Consider the following 13,366-nt stretch of genomic DNA (forward strand, 5'->3'; position numbering starts at 1 on the left):
TTCCGAGGATATTTCAGAATGAGTTGAGACACTTAGTCTTAAGGTTGGAAGTTTAAGTTGAAAAGGTTGACCGGATGTTGACCTATGTGTAAATGGCTCAGGAATGGAGTTTTGATGGTTCCGATAGCTCTGTAGGGTGATTTTGGGATTAGGAGTGTGTCCGGATACTGATTTGGAGGTCCGTATTGGAATTTGGCTTGAAATAGCGAAAGTTGGAAAATTAGAAGTTTTGGAAATTAAGAAGTTTGACTAAGAGTTGACTTTGTAGTTATCGGACTTGGATCTTTGTTCTGGGAGTTAGAGTAGGTTCGTGGTGTCAATTATGACTTGTGTGCAAAGTTTGAGGTCAACCGGACGTGATTTGGTAGGTTTCGACATCAATTGTAGAAGTTGGAATTTCCTAGTTTTCATTAGGCTTGAATTGAGGTACGATTCATATATTTGATGTTGTTTGATGTGATTTGAGGCCTCGACTCAGTTCATATCGTATTTTAGGACTTATTGGTATATTTAGTTGAGGGGTGGATTTCGGATGGTTAACGGATCAAATTTTGGACTTGGGAGATTGCTTAAGTTTTTCTGGTGCGCAAGTTTGGTTTCCTTATACGCGATCACGTGGACAGGTCCACGATCGCGTAGGCTTAATTAGGAAGCTGATGTTTTTGTTCTACGCATTCGCGAGTTGAGGGTTGTGATCGCGTAGTTAAGTGAATCAGTGAATCGCGAACGTGTGGCTAAGGTCATGATCAAGTAGAATAAAAGAGGCAGAAGCTGGGTCACGCGCATTTGTTCATCGTGAACGCGTGAAGTCGTTCGCGATCATGTAAGTTTGAGCGCTAGTGCATCACGTTTGTGAGGATGTTTTCGCGTTCGCGTATGGTTAGTCCGTGGGGCAGCATAGTTGTGCTTCACGATCGCGAAACATTTTCCGCGATCGCGATTAAGGACATCTGGGCAGAACTTAAATATTTCAAAAACGAGGGTTTGAGTCATTTTACAAAAAATGATTTTGGGAGCTCGGATTGAGGCGATTCTTGGAGAGATTTTCAAGGGGGTGATTGGGGTAAGTGATTCTTACTTATTTTTGGTTTTATTCCATGATTATATCTTTTATTTTATCATTTAATTAGTGATTTGGGTTGAAAATTGGGGGAAAATGAAGGAAACTTCTTAGGCCGTATTTTGGGGATTTGAGCGAGGTTTTGGTATTGGATTTGAGTAATTTAGGATGGTTGAACTCGTGGTTGAATGTGTGTTCAGATTTTATAATTTTTATCGAATTCCGAGACGTGGGCCTGAGGGTTGACTTTTGACTTTTGATTAAGAACTTAGCATTTGTACATGGAATTGATTCCTATAGCTTGAGTTGATTGTATCGAATTGTTTGTGGCTAGCTTTGAGGCGTTCGGAAGCCGATTCGCGAGGCAAGGGCTTGCTAGCGGAGTGATTCAATTTTCTTGAAGTAAGTATCGTATTTAAACTCGGTTAAGGTACCGGTTGCCTGAATTGTTGTGATAGCCATGTACTATTGTGTGCACACGGGCATGGGGATGAGCCCATGTGCGAGCACCGAGATTATATATATTCATGTTTGGGTTGTGCTCGGGCCATTATAAGCCTAGAAATGACTGTTATGCTTTAAGCTTTGATATCTCATATGTTGTAACAGTTTATGTGATCTAATTGGGCCATGATGAGGCTACTTAGAGGTTAAACTCCTAAACGAACTTAATAAATACTTTTCATTGATGAAATTTCCGGTTTAAGCTACAATAACACACTTTGCATATGCCTACACTATAGCATGTTATTTACAACAGTGCAGGGACATGAGAAATCATATTTCATTCATCATATAGATGCATACTTGCTTTATTTCTTCTGTATGATATTTTTGGACCGGGGCCTGCGGCTATGCCAGACGGATTATATTATTTGGCACATGAGTTGTCCGTACAACACGAATTTGTCTATGTGGATCCATATATTGATATTATCGGCACATAAGTTATCCGTGCAGCATGTGAGTTGTCCGTGCGGATCCATATATTGATATTATTGACACATGCGTTGTCTGTGTCGCACGTGAGTTGTCCGTGCAGGATCTATTGTTAGCACGTGAGTCATCCGTGCAACACGTGAATTGTCTGTGCAGCATGTGGAACTTGTATTTCCTTCATCATTTATCTGATTTCCTTGTTTCCTTCCTCTACATGCCATAATACTATTTGAGCAAGGTATTTGAGAAATAGTGCATATGCACACACGGATATTCTTTTCGCGAAGTGTAATAACTCGGCCGGTCGTTTCGAGAGTTGTAGCCATGTTCCCCCTATCCTGCTCATTTTTGTACTTCACTGTTGCTTTATGACTTATCGGGTTATTTGGTTCGGGTCCGGAGAGAATTCAGAGTGAATTGAGACACTTAGTCTTTTAATTGAAAGCTTAAGTTGGAAAAGTCGACCAGATGTCGACTAATATGTAAACGACCTCGGATTGAAATTTTGATGGTTCTGTTTGCACCGTTGGATGATTCTGGACTTACGAGCGTGTCCGAATTATGATTTGGAGGTCGGGAGTAGAATTAGGGTTGAAATGGCGAAAGTTAGAATTTTGAAAAGTTTGACCGGAAGTGAACTTTTTGATATCAAGTCGGATTCTGATTCCAAAAGTTGTAGTAGGGTCGTGGGGTCATTTTTGACTTGTGTGCAAAATTTGAGGCCAATCGGACGTGATTTGATAGGTTTCGGCGTCGTTTGTAGAATTTGGAAATTTCGAAGTTCATTAAGCTTGAATCCGTGTGTAATTCGTGTTTTGACGTTGTTTGAGTGATTTGAGGGTTCAACTAACTTCGTACTGGGATATAAGACTTGTTGGTATGTTTGGTTAAAGTCCCGGGGGCCTCGGGTTGATTTCTTGTGATTAACGGATCAAGTTTTGAAGTTGTTAGCTTGCTGAAGGGTTTTCACTGCTGGTGTAATCGCACCTGCGGAGTGGGAACCGCAGGTGCATGCCCGCGGAAGCGGGAGGTAAGCCGCAGAAGCGAATTTGGCTTTGAAGCTTGACTCTACAGAAGCAGAGATTTTTCTCGCAGAAACGAGTCCGCTGGAGCGGAAAAAGGGATGCAGGTGCGGAGTTAGATGCTGAAACGGGCAAGTTGTTGCAGGTGCGGAGACCTGGGCAGAACCTATAAATGCGAGACTTCGAGATTTTTCACCATTTATAAGATTTTGAGCTCTGATTCTAGAGATTTTGAGAGGGCTTTTCAAGGGGAATTCTTGTGGTAAGATCCTTGTGTCCATTTTCCTCAATGATTATATTTTCCCACTGATTTTACACCTAGTTGGTGAGTTTTTTTGAGGTGAAATTTGGGGGTTTGAGGCTGGGGATTTGGAGAGTTAATTTTTGGGTTTTGAATGGCCATTAGAGGCCGGAGTTTGATAAATTTGGTATAGTTAGACTCATGAGGGAATGGGCTTTCGGATTTTGTGACTTTTGTTAGATTTTGAGACGCGGGCCCGGGGGCCGAATTTGGGCCGATTTCGGATTTTGGCTATAATTTCATATTTTTCTTGTAGAATTGATTTCTTTAGACTATATTGATTGTATTGTACTACTTGTGGCTACATACGGGATGTTTGGAGACCGATTTGAGAGGCAAGGGCATTTTGGAGTAGAGTTTAACCCGGATTGAGGTAAGTAACATTTTCAAACTTGGTTATGAGGGTTCGAAACCTCGAATTTTGTGTTAAATGTTTGGTAATAAGGTGACACACATGCCAAGTGACGGGCGTGCGGGCGTGCACTATGAGAATTATGACCTGGTTGACTCCATGACACTGTATAGTGGTTCTATATTGTTGATATCCGCATTTTCATCATGTGATAAAGTAATTGAGTTGTCGATCATGCTAGATATAATATTTACGCTTTATGCCGATACTGTTGGGACCCATTGTGGTCGTTTCTTGCTGTCATCTTACTGATTTCATTGATATTTCGTACTCAATCATATTCATTCATTTCATATCATATCTCATTCTCAGTTGTTATTTATTGATACATCATATCATTGTTTCGGGCTAGTTTTCATGATATTGTGAGCCTGTGAGTGAGACTGGAGAGATTTATGACTGAGTGAGGCCGAGAGCCTAATTATGAGTGTCAGTTGTGGGATCGGTTTGCACGCCGCAGCAGTTATACTGGTTTATGATAGCGCTTGGGCTGAAGGAGCCCCTCCGGAGTCTACACACACCCCAGTGAGCGCGGTTGATATTATTGAGGGATGTATCTTCTCTGGACATGGATCTTGTCCGAAGTACCATATATACCTAGAGATGGATCTTCTCCACGGGCTGGAATTGCCCTACTCGGTACTCGGTGACTGATGATCAGTGATTTATATATTCCGGGATGGATCTTTCCTGGGTTGTTTGGGCCACATACAGTATAGACTGATTGAGCATTTAAGAGCATGAGTACATGAGGTTGTCGGCATGGTGCATCACATACAGCATGTGCATTGACATGTAGAAGTGGAGGAACTTTATGCTTCATATCATTCAGATTTGATCTATTTTACTGTTTTGAGTTATCTAATTAACTTGAAAGCATGCCTATGTTTCTGCACTATTATTTCTATATTATACTGTGTCGGTTGACTACGTCACTACTTTCAGCCCACAGTTTGGATTTGTTACTTATTGAGTTGGTTAGTTGTACTCACGCTACACCCTGCACCTCGTGTGCAGTTCCAGGTGCTTTCGGTGACGGCGGCTGCTGATTGAGGAGACAGGATCTCGGAGACTATCGAGGTAGCTGCATGGTGTTCGTAGGCCTTGACTCTCATTCATTCTCTTTTTCTGTATTTCAATTTTTACTCCTTAGACATTGTAGTAAACTGTATTCTGGCATAGATGCTCATGTACTCGGTAACACCCCGGTTTTGGGATAGATTGTATCGTGTTGCGGGTTTATTTTATTTCCAAAAGGGATTTCTTAAATAGTAATTTCTTCCGTCTATATTTTCAAAGCTCTTACTGTGTTAAGATAGTTAGGTAGTGGATTGCCTAGTTTCACGATAAGCGCCATCACGACGGTCGATTTTTGGATCGTGATAAGTTGGTATCAAAGCCTAGGTTACATAGGCTTCACGAGTCATGAGCAGGTTTAGTAGAGTCTTGCGGATCGGTACGGAGACGTCTGTACTTATCTTCGAGAGGCAGCCGAACCCTTAGGAAATTACACATTCTTGTATTCTTGTCGTGCAGATTGTTGATTCTGGTAACTAAACTTATGTTATTCTACTCTCTCACAGATGATGAGAACACATATTACTGGGCAGGATGGACAGCCACCAGTACCACCAGCTAGGGCTGCGAGAGGCCAAGGTCGCGGTAGGGGTATAGGTGCAGCTTGTACAGTAGCTAGGACAGCACCTGCAGATCCACTAGTCGCTCCAGCTTAGGAGCAGGTACCCGATACAGTTGAGCCTGTGGGGCCAGCTCAGGAACCAACTGTGCCCACTGCAGTGGCCTTGCTCAAGTGGTTTCGGATGAGACCACACCTGCCACTTCTCAGGCCGAGGGAGGTACTCATACCCCTGTTGCCAGTACTCCAGATCAGGTAGTGCAGGGACTTTAGATACCGAGGGTATTACCAGCCCAGCCGGCTGCAGCTGCTCAGGCCCCGGTAGTCCCCATTATGGTAGACGATGAGCAGAGGAGACTTGAGAGATTTGGGAGGCTTCGAGCTCCATCATTTAGTGGTGCTGAGTTAGAGGATGCTCATGGCTTTATAGATAGGTGCAAGAAAATGCTTCGGACAACGGATATTCTGGAGACCAGTGGGGTCTCGTTCACTACTTTTCAGTCGGTGCAACACCACTTACGTGGCAGGAGTTCTCCGTTCTCTTCTTGGAGAAGTTCGTGTGGTAGTTTCGCAGAGAGGAGCTGCGCATACAGTTTGAACAGCTTCGTCAGGATGGCGTGTCTGTGACGTAGTACGAGATGAGGTTTTCTGAGTTGGCACGTCACGCAGTTTGGCCGGTTCCCACTGATAGGGAGAGGATTCAGAGGTTCATCGATGGCCTCACATATCAGTTGCGATTGCTTATGACTAGGGAGAGGGTATCTGGTGCCACTTTTGATGAGGTTGTTTCCATTGCTCGACAGATAGAGATGGCCCGCAGTCAGGAGCAGGTTGAGAGGGAGGCCAAAAGGCCTCATGGGTCAGGAGGTTTTGGCGGTGTTCCTCCTGGAGGTCAGTTCTACTACGGCAGGGGCCATCCTTATAGGCATGCTCAGATGGCTCATACAGTTCACCATGGTGCATCATCCGTCCATAGTGCATCATCCGGCCATGGTTCATACAGTACACATCAGGGCCAGTCATCTCTCAGTGCCCTTCCAGCTCAGAGTTCACCCCATGCACCTTCAGTTCAGGGCTCATCGGCACCGAGTTCTTCTAGAGGGTATTCTGGTGCTCGGGACACCCTCAAGTCCCCACCGCCATTCACTGGGAGGGGTTATTTTGAGTGTGGAGATATGGGTCACATCAATAGGTATTGTCCCCGCCTTACGGGAGGTTCAACTCAGCAGAGGAGTTAGCCTACGACTTCAACACCCGTTACTTCACCACCTGCCCAGCCAGCTCGGGGTGGAGCTCAGTCAGTTAGGGGTCGCCCTAGAGGGGGAGGTCGATCAGATGGTGGTCAGGACCAATTCTATGCTATTCCTGCCAGACTAGATGTTATTGCTTCAGACGCAGTGATCAGAGGTATTATCTCAGTTTGCCACAGGGAGGCCTCTGTGACCCTGGTTCAACTTATTCGTATGTCTCATCATATTTTGCTCATTTTTTGGATATGCCCCGTGAGTCCTTAGTTTCATCCGTTCATGTCTCTATGCCGGTGGGCGATACTATTATTGTAGACCGTGTATATCGATCATGTGTAGTGACCATTGGGAGTCTGGATACTAGAGTTGATCTCTTGTTGCTTAGCATGGTTGATTTTGATGTGATCTTGGGTATGGATTGGTTGTCTCCATGTCATGCTGTTCTGGATTGACACGCTAAGATCGTGACATTGGCGATGCTAGGGTTTCCACAGATTGAGTGGCGAGGTTCTCTAGATTATGTTCCTAGTAAAGTGATTTCATACTTGAAGGCTCAGCAAATGGTTGAGAAGGGTTGTCTATCTTATTTGGCCTTTGTAAGGGATGTTAGTGCAGAGACCCTACTATTGATTCTGTTCCGGTGGTGCGATACTTCCCGGATATGTTTCCTGCAGACCTGTCGGGCATGCCGCCTGACAGGGACATTGACTTTAGCATTGACTTGGTGCCAGGCACTCAGCCCATTTATATTCCTCTGTACCGTATGGCACCAGCTGAGTTGAAGGAGCTGAAGGAGCAGCTTCAAAAACTCCTTGATAAGGGGTTTATTAGGTCTAGTGTGTCACCTTGGGGTGCACCAGTTCTGTTTGTGAAGAAGAAGGATGGTACTATGAGAATGTGTATTGATTATAGGCAGTTGAACAAGGTCACAATCAAGAACAAGTATCCTTTTCCACGCATTGATGACCTATTTGACCAGCTTCAGGGATCGAGGGTGTTCTCCAAGATTGATTTGAGGTATGGGTATCACCTATTGAAAATTTGGGACTGAGATATTCTTAAGATAGCTTTCAGGACCCATTATGGTCGTTATGAGTTTCTTGTGATATCTTTTGGGCTGACCAATGCCCAGCAACATTCATGCATATGATGAACAATGTGTTTCAGCCTTATCTCGACTCGCTTGTTATTGTATTCATTGATGATATCCCGGTGTACTCTTATAGCCAGGAAGAGCATGCCCGGCATTTGTGGATTGTGTTACAGTGGTTGAGGGAGGGGAAGCTTTATTCCAAGTTCCCCAAGTATGAGGTTTGGCTCAGTTCAGTGGCATTCTTGGGGAACGTGGTGTCCCGTGAGGGTATTCAGGTGGATCCGAAGAAGATAGAGGCGATTCATAGTTGGCCCAGGCCATCCTCAGCTATAGAGATTCGGAGCTTTCTTGGCTTGGCAGGTTATTATCGTCGCTTCGTAGAGGGCTTCTCGTCTATTGTGTAGCCCTTGACCAAATTGACCCAAAAGGGTGCTCCTTTCAGGTGGTCGGATGAGTGTGAGGAGAGCTTTCAAAAGCTCAAGACTACCTTAACCACAGCTCCAGTTCTAGTTTTACCTTCAGTTTCAGGCTCTTATACAGTATATTGTGATGCCTCTCGGATCGGTATTGGGTGTGTTTTGATGCAGGAGGGTAGAGTGATTGCTTATGTTTCGCGCCAGTTGAAGCCCCATGAGAAGAACTACCATGTTCATGATTTGGGTTGGCTGCCATTGTTCATGCGTTGAAGATTTGGAGGCACTATCTATATGGTGTGTCTTATGAGGTATTTAGTGATCATCGTAGCCTCCAACACTTGTTAGAACAGAAGGATCTCAATTTGAGGTAGCAGAGATGGTTGTTGCTGCTAAAGGACTATGACATCACTATTTTGTATCATCCAGGGAAGGCCAATGTGGTGGTCGATGCCTTGAGTAGGAAGGCAGTGATATGGGTAGTCTTGCTTTTCTTCCCATTGGCGAGAGGCCTCTTGCAGATGATGTTCAGGCCTTGGCCAACTAGTTCGTGAGACTGGATGTTTTAGAGCCCAGTCGGGTTCTAGCCTGTGTGATATATCAGTCTTCCTTATTTGATCGTATCAGAGACCGCCAGTATGATGATCCTCATTTACTTGTCCTCAAGGACATGGTTCAGCACGGTGATGCCAGAGATGTGACTATTGGAGATGATGGGGTGTTGAGGATGCATGGTCGGATTTGTGCGCCCAATGTGGATGGGCTACGTGAATTGATTCTTGAGCAGGCCCATAGTTCACGGTATTCTATTCATTCGAGTGCCGTGAAGATGTACCAGGACTTGAGGCAGCACTATTGGTGGAGGAGAATGAAGAAGGACATAGTGGGGTTTGTAGCTCGGTGCCTTAACTATCAGCAAGTAAAATATGAGCATCAGAGACTGGGTGGCTTGCTTCAGAGGTTAGATATTCCAGAGTGGAAGTAGGAGCGGATCACCATGGATTTCGTAGTTAGGCTCCCATGGACTTCGAGGAAGTTCGATGCTATTTGGATGATTGTGGATTGGATGACCAAGTCTGTGCACTTCATTACAGTGGGTACTACTTATTCTTCAGATCATCTGGCTGAGATATACATCCAAGAGATTGTCCGCCTTCACGGTGTGTCGGTTTTCATCATTTCAGATAGAGGCACGTAGTTTACATCGCAGCTCTGGAGAGCCGTGCAGCGAGAGTTGGGCACTCGGGTGGAGTTGAGTACAACATTTCACCCTCAGACGGACGGGTAATCTGAGAGCACTATTCAGATATTGGAGGATATACTACGTGTGTGTGTCATTGATTTTGGGGGTTCATGGGACCAGTTTCTTCCACTCGCGACGTTTTCTTACAACAACAGTTATCAGTCGAGTATCCAGATGGTCCCGTATGAGGCTTTGTATGGGAGAAGGTGTAGATCTTCGGTGGGTTGGTTTGAGCCCAGTGAGGCTAGGTTTTTGGGTACAGACTTGGTTCAGGATGCATTGGACAAGGTTAAATTGATTCAGGAACGGCTTCGCACGGCGCCGTCAAGACAGAAGAGTTATGCCAATAGGAAGGTCTATGATGTTGCTTACATGGTTGGGGAGAAGGTTCTGCTAAAGGTTTCGCCCATGAAGGTTGTTATGAGGTTCGGGAAGAAGGGCAAGTTGAGCCCTTAGTTCATTGAGCCTTTTGAGGTACTTCAGAGGATTGGGGAGGTGGCTTACAAGCTTGCCTTGCCACCTATCTTGTCGAGTGTGCATCCAGTATTTCATGTTTTTATGCTCCAGAAGTATATCGGGAGTAGAATTAAGCTTGAAATGGCGAAAGTTGTTAATTTTGAAAAGTTTGACCGGTAGTGGACTTTTTGATATCGGGGTCGGATTCCGATTCTAGAAGTTGCAGTAGGTTTGTGGGGTCATTTGTGACTTGTGCGCAAAATTTGAGGCCAATCGGGCGTTATTTGGTAGGTTTCGGCGTTGTTTGTAGAATTTGGAAATTTCGAAGTTCATTAGGCTTGAATCCGTATGTAATTCCTATTTTTGATGTTGTTTAAGGTGATTTGAGGGTTCTACAAAGTTCGTATTGGGATATAAGACTTGTTGGTATGTTTGGTTGAGGTCCCGGGGGCCTCTGGTTGAATTCAGGTGATTAACGGATCAAGTTTTGAAGTTGTAAGCTTGCTGAAGGTTTTTCACTACTGGTATAATCGCACCTGCGGAGTGGGAACCGCAGGTTTGTGCCCGCGAAAGCGGGAGGTAAGCCGCAGAAGCGGTCAAGGGAGTGAAGTAGCAGAAGGTCAGAGGTGCGATGGTTTTCCCGCATTTGCGTGACCATAGATGCGGTAAAAGGGCCGCAGAAGCGGATTTGGCCTTGAAGCTTAACTCCGTAGAAGCGAGTCCGCTGGAGCAGAAAAAGGGATGCAGGTGCGGAGTTAGAAGTAGAAGCGGGCTCTGGGGCGCACCCGCGAGACCGCAGAAGCGGCCAAGTTGTCGCAGATGCGGAAGACCTCGGCAGAACCTATTAATGCGAGACTTCGAGATTTTTCTCCATTTATAACATTTTTGAGCTCGGATTCTAGAGATTTTGAGTGGGCTTTTCAAGGGAAATTCTTGAGGTAAGATCCTTGTGTCCATTTTCTTCAATGATTATGTTTCCCCACTAATTTTACACCTAGTTGGTGAGTGTTTGAGGTGAAATTGGGGGGTTTGAGGCTAGGGATTTGGAGAGTTAATCTTTGGGTTTTGGAAGGCCATTTGAGATCGGATTTTGATAAATTTGGTATGGTTAGACTCGTGAGTGAACGGGCTTTCGGATTTTGTGACATTTGTTGAATTTTGAGACGTGGGCCCCGGGCTGGGTTCGGGCCGATTTCGAATTTTGGCTATAATTTCGTATTCTTCTTGTGGAATTGATTCCTTTAGCCTATATTGATTATATTGTACTGTTTGCGGCGAGATTCGGGATGTTTGGAGACCGATTTTAGAGGCAAAGGCATTTTGGAGTAGAGTTTAGCCCGAATTGAGGTAAGTAACATTTTCAAACTTGGTTCTAAGGGTTCGAAACCCCGAATTTTGTGTTATGTGATTGGTATTGAGGTGACGCATATGCCAAGTGACAGGCATGCGGGCGTGCACCATGAGAATTGTGATCTTATTGACTCCATGACACTGTATAGTGGTTCTATATTGTTGATATCCGCATTTTTATCATGTGATAAAGTAATTGAGTTGTCTATCATGCTAGATATAATGTTTAGGCTTTATGCCGGTACTGTTGGGACCCATAATGGTCGTATCTTGCTGTCATCTTACTGATTTTATTGATATTTTGTACTCAGTCATTTTCATTCATTTCATATCATATATCATTCTCAGTTGTTATTTATTGATACATCATATCATTGTTTCGGGCTAGTTTTCATGATATTGTGAGCCCGTGAGTGAGACTGGAGAGATTTATGACTCAGTGAGGTCGAGAGCCTGATTATGAGTGTCAGTTGTGGGATCGAGCTGCACGACGCATCGGTTATACTGATTTATGATAGCGCTTGGGCTGAAGGAGCCCCTCTGGAGTCTGCACACACCTCCAGTGAGTGCGGTTGATATTATTAAGGGATGTATTTTCCCTGGACATGGATCTTGTGCGAAGGACCATATATACCTGGAGATAGATCTTCTCCATGGGCTGGAATTGCCCTACTCGGTACCGGGTGACTGATGGTCAGTGATGTATATATTCCGGGATGGATCTTCCCTAGGCCGTTTGGGCCATATACAGTACCGAGTGATTGAGAATTTGAGAGCGTGAATACATAAGGATGTCGGCATGGTGCATCACATACAACATGTGCATTGACATGTAGAAGTAGAGAAATTTTATGCTTCATATCATTCAGATTTGATCTATTTTATTGTTTTGAGTTATCTAATTAACTTGAAAGCATGCCTATGTTTCTGCACTGTTATTTCTATAATATATTGTGCCGGTTGAGTACGTCACTACTTTCAGCCCACAGTTTGGATTTGTTACTTACTGAGTTGGTTGTACTCACGCTACACCCTGCACCTCGTGTGCAGATCCAGATGCTTTCGGTGACAACGGCTGCTGATTGAGGAGACAGGATCTCGGAGACTATCGAGGTAGCTGCATGGCGTCGCAGGGCTTGACTCTCCTTTATTCTCTTTATTTGTATTTCAGTTTTTACTCCTTAGACATTGTAGTAGACTGTATTCTGGCATAGATGCTCATGTACTCGGTGACACCCCGGTGTGGGATAGATTGTATCATGTTGCGGGTTTATTTCTGTTCCAAAAAGGTTTTCTTAAATATTAATTGCGTCCGTCTATATTTTCAAAGCTCTTACTGTGTTAAGATAGTTGGGTAGTAGCTTGCATAGTTCCACGATAGGCTCCATCACGACAGTCGATTTTTGGGTCGTGATGCGAAGCATTATGAGTTAGCTTTAAATATTGTGTTGTGTTGGTAAAAAAGGGCAGAATTACACTGAATTAACTTGTATCCTCAATAATTTAAGCTTCTCTGGCCTTGCCTTGTTTATTTGTGATACTTATTGAGTTGGTTGTACTCACACTACACCTTGCACCTCGTGTACAGATCCAGGCATTTTCGGGCACGGTGATTGTTGATCGTGCAGCCTTACCTGTTCGGAGATCATCGTGGTAGCTGCTTTGGCGTCCGCAGACCTTGACTCTCCGTCCCCTATCTTTCAGTTTTATTTATTCAGTTCTACTTTCTTAGACAGTGTATTAGACTTAGTATTGTATAGATGCTCATGTACTCAGTGACACCCTAGTTTTGGGAAACTCCTGTATCGAGTTGTGATGGTTTTATCCAGATTTTATGATTTATTTTTGCTTATTTACCCATGTTTTAATATATTTTAAATTTGAAAGTGTTGGTATATTTGAGTTGTCGGCTTGCCTAATATCATGATAGGCGTTATCACGACATGTTATGTTTCGGGTCGTGACAGTGGCATTTGTCTGAAACTTTCCTAACATTAGCTACCAATTAAATATTTTGGAAAAATTGGATATAGCTTAAATAACATGGTGAAAACTGACCATGCCATTAATTTTTTTCTATAATAATAGAAACACTTCAGCCCAATCCCAACTTCATCTAGCAGATTGGATGAACAATTAACAAATTAATTGGGGAGAAAGTTACTTTTGGGGCTGCCATTCAAAACATTGCTAG

General features: G+C 44.0%; 1 protein-coding gene across 1 annotated transcript; it reads left to right on the forward strand.

Moving 5' to 3' along the window:
• Positions 1 to 6,008: 6,008 nt before the first annotated feature.
• Positions 6,009 to 6,608, forward strand: LOC138898637 (uncharacterized). The gene has a single exon (XM_070184717.1). It carries the CDS (start codon positions 6,009 to 6,011, stop codon positions 6,606 to 6,608), a length of 600 nt encoding a protein of 199 aa, XP_070040818.1.
• The last annotated feature ends 6,758 nt before the right edge of the window (positions 6,609 to 13,366 follow it).

This window comes from Nicotiana tomentosiformis, chromosome 9, assembly GCF_000390325.3.
Source record: "Nicotiana tomentosiformis chromosome 9, ASM39032v3, whole genome shotgun sequence".
In the NCBI taxonomy this organism is placed as follows: Eukaryota; Viridiplantae; Streptophyta; class Magnoliopsida; order Solanales; family Solanaceae; genus Nicotiana; species Nicotiana tomentosiformis.